This window comes from Cebus imitator, unplaced genomic scaffold (genome assembly GCF_001604975.1).
Source record: "Cebus imitator isolate Cc_AM_T3 unplaced genomic scaffold, Cebus_imitator-1.0 Scaffold91, whole genome shotgun sequence".
Classification (NCBI taxonomy): Eukaryota; Metazoa; Chordata; class Mammalia; order Primates; family Cebidae; genus Cebus; species Cebus imitator.
The window spans coordinates 2387127-2396546 of record NW_016107406.1 but is presented as its reverse complement, the minus strand read 5'-3'; the positions used below and the strand labels follow the sequence as shown (position 1 = coordinate 2396546).

The 9420-nt window shown below is 42.8% G+C and overlaps 1 protein-coding gene across 4 annotated transcripts in view; it reads right to left on the bottom strand.

The window, feature by feature from the left end:
- ARPC2 (actin related protein 2/3 complex subunit 2) overlaps positions 1-9420 on the bottom strand; it is a 38479-nt gene that overhangs the window by 13856 nt on the left and 15203 nt on the right. For all 4 annotated transcript variants that reach the window (XM_037740815.1, XM_017535119.2, XM_017535121.1 and 1 more), the window contains 3 exons: positions 5160-5205; positions 859-1045; positions 194-287 (listed from right to left, as the gene is read on the bottom strand). In XM_037740815.1, coding sequence (XP_037596743.1) covers positions 194-287; positions 859-1045; positions 5160-5205 — 327 coding nt within the window. The remainder of the gene's footprint in view (positions 1-193; positions 288-858; positions 1046-5159; positions 5206-9420) is intronic.

The window sequence follows — 9420 nt, the reverse complement described above, 5'->3', positions numbered from 1 at the left end:
AAAAAAAAAAAAAAAAAACCAACAACAACAGCAAAACCAAAACCAAACAACATTCACTGAGTTTTGCGGGAGTTGTTTACTAAATTTTCAGCAAATTCTAACATTAACAGAGCTGCTAGATTTCTTTTTATTTTCTATGCTTATGGTATGTTTTGTTGCAAAGTTATAAGTCACCAAGATGTCTGCTCCATACCTGCATGAACACCTTTCCAATGACCACATCGTCGTCATCCTTAAACACTGTGCTGAAGACTACTGTGACTCTGTCCTTTTTAGACTCAACGTACCTGAGGGGAACAAAACCCAGGAGGATAAGTACAGAATCATAATGGGGTTTTGTCAATAACTTGATCTACAAGTGCATCAGAAGGCTAAAGTCATAAATCTCTTGAATCATAATATAAAGGTGTGCCAAATGAGATGATATTTATGGTTAACAAAGTCAGTGTAAAACATGAATGCCCTGCCCTAAGAGAGGCAGGAGATGGAAATTATCAGAAGTAGATTTTATGGCCTTGTAAATATAACATGGAACCTATGGTCACCCTGCCTGCTGATTATCCAGGCTATACTCTTAAAGAGGACTCAGAACAGTGGTGCCTTAAAGGAAAGCACTGGATTCTCTTTCCACCATCTGTCAGCTCTCAGTATCTGGAGAGTATGAGGAGTGGCTGATTTTTGCCCTATCACCTACATCCTTCCTGGCTTAAGATATTTTATGATAAAAACACTTTCATGCAATACAGCTTAAGGTTTGACCAAACCATATTTCTTTCAGTAGGTGCCATGGTGGTTTCAGTAGGTGCCATGGTGGTGTGATGGCCATACCCAGGCTTTAGGACCAAATTCTATACTCACATGGTCTCATCATCCCTATAATGAATAACTGCCCTGTTCTCTCCTTCCTTGCCCTCTTCTTGGAATTGGAAGTATTTTTCAAAGACAGAGGCAAAACAATTTCGCTTCAACATGCCAGCTTGATGCACAATGGAATCCTTGGATGCAGGCAGATTTTCAAGGTCGTATAGCAAAGAGACATTGTATCCTGGAGGGAGGAAACAAAAAAAACAACCAGCAGTTATATTAAAAAAAAAAAAAAAAAAAAAAAAAAAAAGCAGCATACTATCTCAACCAAGTAAATAGAGACTAGAGGCAATTAAACACATTTTTTTTTCTAGGTTCTACTGACATTTTAACTTTGTCTCAGTGTCTGTACTTTTAATCCAGGCAGTCCATTTCCAACTACCTCATAGGGCAAAATGAGGAGAAATAAAATCTTAATTTTTATAAGATTCTTGTAAATATATATAATTAACAAGTTTTTTTGTTTGTTTTTTTTTGTTTTTGAGACGGAGTCTTGCTCTGTCGCCCAGACTGGAGTGCAGTGGCGTGATCTCAGTTCGCTGCAACCTCCTCCTCCCTGGTTCAAGCAATTCCCCTGCCTGGGCCTCCCAAGTAGCTGGGATTACAGGCACACGCCATCATGCCCAGCCAATTTTTTTGTATTTTTAGTAGAGACAGGGTTTCACCATGTTGGTCAGACAGGTCTTGAATTCCTGACCTCAGGCAATCCACCGGCCTCGGATTCCCAAAGTGCTGGGATTACAGGCATGAGCCACCGCGCCCAGCCTTAACTAATGTTAATAAAAAATTTGAATCAGTATCAAAGATGACTGATTACAAATATGTAATGGGAGAAAGTCATAACCTGGGAACTCTGATTGGAAATTTACTTTTTACTCTTCCAGATACAGTTGTAAAGGAGGCGCATATCTTTCTCTGATAGTTTAACGTGCCAAGTAGCAATACAGCCAACACATGGGTAGCTTTGTGATAATAATATAGACCATTCTCCGTGCCACTGCCAACTCTGAGGAGGAAGGGTAGAAAAACCAACTATCTGTTCATACATATACCTCCCCAATAGCTTTTATTGGCATACATTGTAACATTTTCAGTATTTTAAAAAACATTTTACTTCATTTGATCTCCATAACAGTGCTTTGAAGTCTGCAGGTTAGATAAGGTTACTGTTTTACAGAGGGAAAGGAGATTCAAAGTGACGTGACTTGTCAAATGCAGCATGATACTTAAGTGTAGGTCACTCTATTTTGAGTTGAACAGAACTGGGTCCAATTCCTGGCCTTGTCATTTCGTGACCTTAAAAAAATTGCCAAGTGCGGTGGATCACGCCTACAATCCCAGCACTTTGGGAGGCTGAGGTGGGCAGATCACCTGAGATCAGGAGTTGGAGATCAGCCTGGCCAACACAGAGAAACCCCATCTCTACTAACAATACAAAAATTAGCCAGGCATGGTGGCGGGTGCTTGTAAGCCCAGCTACTTAGGAGGCTGAGGCAGAAGACTCGCTTGAACTGGGAGGTGGAGGTTGCAGTGAGCTGAGATCGCTCCACTGCACTTCAGCCTAGGCAACAAGGGTGAACCTCCATTTCAAAAAAAAAAAAAAAAGGCGGGGACGGGGTATGGAGATAGGGGAGACTGTTGCGAGCATTAAAAAAATTCATAGTACTTAAAATGTGTGGAACATGATAGGTCATCACAACAGGTGCAGAACAGGCACTGAAACCGTTGGCTGACCTGCCTTGACAGCATGTCCACTATGAATTCCCGGAAACAGGGCTGCAACACTTGATTAGCGAGTCAAATGATTAATAAGTGTCAAAAGACCTAGAGATGTTTTTATAAGAATATTTGTGTATCACTGAGGATCATTTTATATTCCAGGCAACTGACGGGAATAACTTTGCCAGAACTGTATGTATGGGTTTCTCACTTCTAAGTATCTGAAAACTTTACACCTCATTACTATTTCATTTTTTCTCAAAAGCATTCCTGAGGTCTATATTTACTGTTGAGCAGGGGCTCTTTAGAAGGATGGGTGTCTAAATCTTTGGAATATATAATGCTTAGCACATTTTTGGCACTCCAGTATTAAATAACGTCATTCCATTTTGGGTAGCTGAAAACCAGATAAACACACAGACTATAAGATTAGATTAAAACAGAAAAGATTTAGAGCTGAGGTTTGCTTGTTTTAGGAAGCCAAATAAAACAAAGCAAATAAAATTACAGCTAAGCTAAAATCTGTTTCTAAGTAAGGCTTCTAACATGATGAACGGAATATACTCAGGATGAAGAGAAGTAAAAATCCAGTATGATTTGCTGAGTTTTTCCCAACATGCCTAGATGATAAACCCATCAAAAAAGAAGAGACTCTATCGTCTTTTTTTTTTTTCTGGAGACTGAATCTTGCTCTGTCGTCCAGGTTGGAGGGACATGGGTCTCACTATGTTGCCCAGGCTGGTCTCGAACTCCTGGGCTCAAGCAATTCACCCACCTCGGCCTCCTGAAGTGCTGGGATTACAGGTGTGAGCCACTGTGCCTGATGGACACAACTATCACATACTTTTACATTTTACACTTGTATGAAGACAGGGTCTGCAATGTGGTGATATCTATGATTTAGTGGGAGGCAGGAGGAGGCCCAGAGACAGAAACCTACTTTCCACGTCAGGATGTTGGCTTTGACAAGCATGCCCAAGACTCTGGACTTGATTTTTTCTGTTCTAGATCTGTTTGTTTCTTTACTTCTCTTTCTTTAATATGCTGATTCTGCCAAAAGCCTACAGTGTTATCTTGGCTTTTATTTCTGTGATACATTCATCCCACCAATTTGGAGATTAAAAAAAAAAAAAAAAAAGGTGCTGGGTATGGTGGCTCATGCCTGTAATCCCAACTCTCTGGGAGGCTGAGGCCGAGGTGGGTGGATTGCTTGAGGCTAGGAGTTTGAGACCTCCTTAGTCTGCTCTGGCAGTCTGGGCAGCAGCCAGTGAGACCCTGTTTCTACAAGAAAATAAAAAATATTAGCTGGGTATGATGGCAAGTGCCTGTAGTTCCCAGCTACTGAGAGGCTAAAGTGGGAGGACTGCTTGAGCCCAAGATTTGAAGGAGGTTGCAATGAGCTATGACTGGACCAGTGCATCCCAGCCTGGACAACAGAATGAGACTCTGTCTAAAAAAATAGGTGAGGTGAGGAAGTAAGCTAGTACCAGCAACTGCTAAGAGTGATAGAGGCGCGGTGGGTGGCTCACGCCTGTAATCCCAGCATTTTGGGAGGCCAAGGCAGGCAGATCACAGGTCAGGAGTTCAAGACCAGCCCGGCCAACATTGTGAAACCCTATCTCTACTAAAAATACAAAAATTATCCTGGTGTGGTAGTGGCAACCTGTAATCCCAGCTACTCAGAAGGCTGAGGCAGAGAACTACTTGAACCTGGGAGGCAGAGGTTGCAGTGAACCGAGATTGTGCCACTGCACTCCAGCCTGGGCAAAAAGAAACACTCCATCTTAAAAAAAAAAAAAAAAAAAAAAAAAAGGGGGGAAAACAAGAAAAAAAAAAAAAAAAAAAAAAGGGGGGGGGGTGACAGAGAATTTCCTTCTTAGAAGACTTCTAATTAAGGTACCCAAGTTATAACAGCTGAGTAAAAAGTATTATGTTCCAATGGTCTTACTACCTGGTTCTCACTTTGGGGTCCTGCTAAATGCCTCGGAATTTGAGACACACCACTGAATCACAGGGTAAAAAGGCTGTTCGCTTTATACCTCCTAGCTGTTCTATTCAAGGATGACATGGTGCCTTTCAATTCCTCTGGCCATGAATGCTTAGACCACCTATTAGAAGACTGGATTAAGAAAGGGTCTGATATTTTTATTACTTGAAATCACAAGAATAGTGCTGTGAATGTTCCTCTTCCTTCTCCAAATACGTAGTGCGCAGAAAAAGGTGTTATTAAGGGCTGAGGGTGGGAATCAATGTTTGTTCATTCTTTTCAAAGGCATTTTAATCACCACGAACAAACAAATGTGGCCCTCTGGCTGAAAGATTAAGTAAGGGTCATGTGGCCCCATCAGGTCAATGTTAATAATGCAATACATCAACTTTGTACCTTCTGCTGTGTTCCATATTGGACAAAGCAAAGCCCCTTAAAAGCTATTTTTATGGAGGGAACTGAATTAGAAATGGGTTCATGCAGAAATATTTGTAATATTTAAATGAAATCCTTTGGGTAAAAAAAGCATAATGTATAAAGGACACCTGTCTTCCCACATCATTCCATAGTTGCTAACATGACTACATACCTGATTCTGGATTTACCAAGAAACTCCCGTACACCCTCTTTAATAACTAGAAAATAAAAACAAAACAAAACCACATATGTTAATCCAAAGGCCATGATAATTTCATTATTTTTAAAATACTGTACTTGCCAAGCTTTTTCTAAGTCAGCATTCTTCCTAACTTTCATTTGGTGGATGGGAAAGGAGAGACAGAGGGGAAGTGGGTTTAGTCACCAAACGGGCCACAAAGCTGAGATGAGAATCTTTAATCAAAGCGCATCCTTTACTTTTTTAGGACTTGACTATACCCTTAATATGTTCTCTGTTCTCCTCCAGATCCCAGCAAAAGGATGGCAAATGTCAAGTGAGAGACCAGATTGTTAGTCGTCAGCCTAAGCACAGGCTGAGCCACTAACCCAGGTGAATGAAGAGGAAAAACCAGGACGGCTGGGAACTGATCTGTTTGTCTGCTGATCTTGTATGCTTTAAAATTACTCAGTGCATAACCAGCTTTTAAGGCAAAGGACAGTGAATAATGAAATCTCAGCTAGTTATTAATATTGGTGTCCACAGAAGGTTGTACACTCTACATGTCTTTTCCCCACCAGAACCTATGCTGGCTACTTTCCAGGTTTTTGAATTAAATGAAAACAACAACAATAACAAAAAATACCCAAAAAACCAAGAACCCCTTTTATACACTCTGCTATGGTTGGAATGCCCTTTTGAAAACTCATGTTAAAATTTATGACTTTTTTTTTTGTTGGAGATGGAGTCTCACTCTGTTGTCCAGGCTGGAGTGCAGGGGTGCGATCTTAGCTTACTGCAACCTCCACCTCCCAGGTTCAGGTGATTCTCCTGCCTCAACCTCCAGAGTAACTGGGACTAGAGGTATGCATCACAATGCCTGGTTAATTTTTGTATTTTTAGTAGAGACGGGGTTTTCACCATGCTGGCCAGGCTGGTCTCAAACTCCTGACCTCAAGTGATCTGCCCACGTTGCCTTCCCAAAATGCTGAGATTACTGGTGTGAGTCACTATGCCCGGCCAAAATTTATGATTTTTTTTTTTTTTTTTTTTTTGAGACAAGGTCTCACTCTGTAGTCCAGGTGAGAGTGCAGTGATGCAATAACTCACTGCAGCCTTGAACTTCTAGGCTCAAGTGATCCTTCTACCTTGGCCTCCCAAAGTGCTGGGATTATAGGAGTGAGCTACCATGCCTGGACACATGTTGAAATTTAACTGTCACTGTGATGTAACGGGATTAGGCTGCGAGGGCTCTGCCCTCATGAATGGATAAATGTTGTTACTTACAGGGGATGTTGGTTTATTATCACAAGAAGGGTTGTTAGAAAAAAAAAATGAGTCTGGCCCTCTCTTGCTCTTCTGCCTTTTGCTATATGATGATGGGAAAGGGCTGGTGCCAATCTCTTGGATTTCCCAGCCCCAGAACGTGAGTCAAATAATCATATTTTCTTCATTAATTATTCAGTCTGTGGTATTCTGTTATAGCAACAAAAACCAGACTGAGACTCCCTATTTTTTTCTCTGTCACTGTGACTGCTTCACCTGGTGAAAACTGCTTCCAGAATGACATGGCTTAAAAAACCAACATTTTATTTTATTTATTTATTTTTTGAGATGGAATCTTACTCTGTTGCCCAGGCTGGAGTGCAGTGGCGTGATCTCAGCTCACTGTAGCCTCTGCCTCCTGGGTTCAAGCAATTCTCCTGCCTTAGCCCCTAGTAGCTGGGATTACAGGTGCCCGTCACTATGTCCAGCTAATTTATTTTATTTTATTTTTAAAAATAGAGACAGGGTTTCACCATGTTGGTCAGGCTGGTCTTGAACTCTCCTGACTTCAGGTGATCCGCCCACCTCGACCTCCCAAAGTGCTGAGATTACAGGCGTGAGCCACCAAGCCCAGCCTTTGTTTTGCTTTTTGATACAGAGTTTCGGTCTTGTTGCCCAGGCTGGAGTGCAATGGCACGATCTTGGCTCACTGCAACCTCTGCCTCCTGGGTTCAAGCAATTCTCCTGCCTCAGCCTCCTAAGTAGCTGGGACTACAGGCATGCACCACCACGCCTGGCTAATTTTTGTATTTTTCAGTTGAGATTGGTTTCGCCGCGTTGGCCAGGCTGGTCTCGAATTCCTGACCTCAAGCAACCCACCTGTCTTGGCTTCCCAAAGTCCTGGGATTACAGGCGTGAGCCACCGTGCCCAGCCTCTTTATTTATTTATATACAGAGACAGGGTCTCACTACATTGCCCAGGCTGGGCTTGAACTCTTGGCCTCAAGCGATGCTCCTGCCTTGGCCTCCAAAAGTGCTGGGATTGCAGGCATGAGCCCAACAATAATTTCTTCATATTCCACATACTTATTTAACCATTTTCCTACAGCTAGAAGAAACTTTCAACCTGCAAGACTGTATTTTTTTATACAAGGGCAAACGATAAATAATGCCAAATGTAGTTCCTATTTGGTGATTGCACAGCCACTGTGAGGCATCTCTTTTACCAAAGAGGAACTGGGGCTCAAGGTCACAAGAGTTTGTTGGTGACACAGAGTTACTTGACCTTCAGGTGTCTGATATACCACTTCTTTTAAAAAAGTAACATGCATATCCCAAGAATCTGAAACAGCATGCTACCTCTGAGCTACAATTCTGTGTTGCATGTACTATTGGTATTTTGAGGAAGGGGAAATCAGGTGTGGGAGAAACCAGATTTAGTTCAAATCCCTAAGATTTAGTTTAATTTCAAGCTTACAAAGTTAATATTCTGAGATAAGAGGTACCGAGAGCCAAATTTCTATCATGTTCAACTCCTTTGTTCCCTCCCCTTAGTAAAACCAGCCAACGCTTCCTTGTGACTTAACTTGCACTTTTAACCATGACTCACTTTTCAGTTTGTACCCTCTCTCCCAGTATGACACCAGGACATGGGTGGAGGCCACCTATCACTCATCACCATTACCTTCCCACTCTAGCAGCAGAGGCATTCTGCCTTTAAAAATGGCCTGTGACCAAGTAATAAGCTTCCTGTGGTTATCATGGGTTGGTCACTGTTTAACCAACCCAGGGAGCCATTTACTGTGCACTCTGCTCCAATACTATGAATGTTACTTACTCCACCCACTTAAGTGGGTGGGGTTGGTTCTTTGACCCTTGTGGTGGCTACAAGAATAACAATGTGTTCTGGAGCTCCACTTAGAAAAGCACAGAATGGAAAGGAGATATAAGAAATCTAGCTTGCCGGACATGGCGGTGCATGTCTGTAGTCCCAGCTACTTGGGAGGCTGAGGTGGGAGAATTGCTTGAGCCCAGGAGTTCTGGGTTGTAGTGTGCTATGCCGATCAGGTGTCCGCACTAAGTTTGGCATCAATGTGGTGACCTCCCGGGAGCAGGGGACCACCAGGTTGCCTGAGGAGGGGTGAACTGGTCCAGGTCGGAAACAGAGCAGGTCACAACTCCTGTGCTGATCAGCAGTGGGACTGCACCCGTGAATAGCCACTGCACTCCAGCCTGGGCAACAATAGCGAGACCCCATCTCTAAAAAAATAAATAAAATTAAAAAAAAGAAAAAAGAAATCTAGCTTTAACTCTTTCTTTCCAGGAGTATTATTATTACATTTAGATCGTCTTGTTTTTTTGAGATGGAGTCTCACTATGCTGTCCAGGCTGGACTTGAACTCCTGGTCTCCAACGACCCTCCCCACTTCAACCCCCTAAGAAGCTGGCATTACAGGTGCATGCCACTGTGCAGGCTTGCACCTAATGAAGACTGTCGAAGGAGAATGATTACACAATTTAAAAAATGTTCAAATATTTTAACACTTCTTTTCAGGTAGTTATAGCTAATCCAAAGCAGGGCTACAGCTGGGTGTGGTGGCTCATGTCTATAATGCAAGCACTTTGGGAGGCCCAGGAAGGAGGATTGCTTGAGCCCAGGAGTTTGAGACCAGCTTGGGTAACATAGTGGAACCTCCTCTCTATAAAAGAACCAAAAAATGAGCCAGGTGTGGAACTACATGTGCCTGTAGTTCCAGCCACTTGGGAGGCTGAGGTGGGAAGACCACTTGAACCTGGGAGGTTGAGGGTGCAGTAGCTGTGACTGTGTCACTGCACTCCAGCCTAGATGACAGAGCAAGACCTTGTCAAAAGCCGGGCGCGGTGGCTCAAGCCTGTAATCCCAGCACTTTGGGAGGCCGAGGCGGGTGGATCACAAGGTCAAGAGATCGAGACCATCCTGGTCAACATGGTGAAACCCCGTCTCTACTAA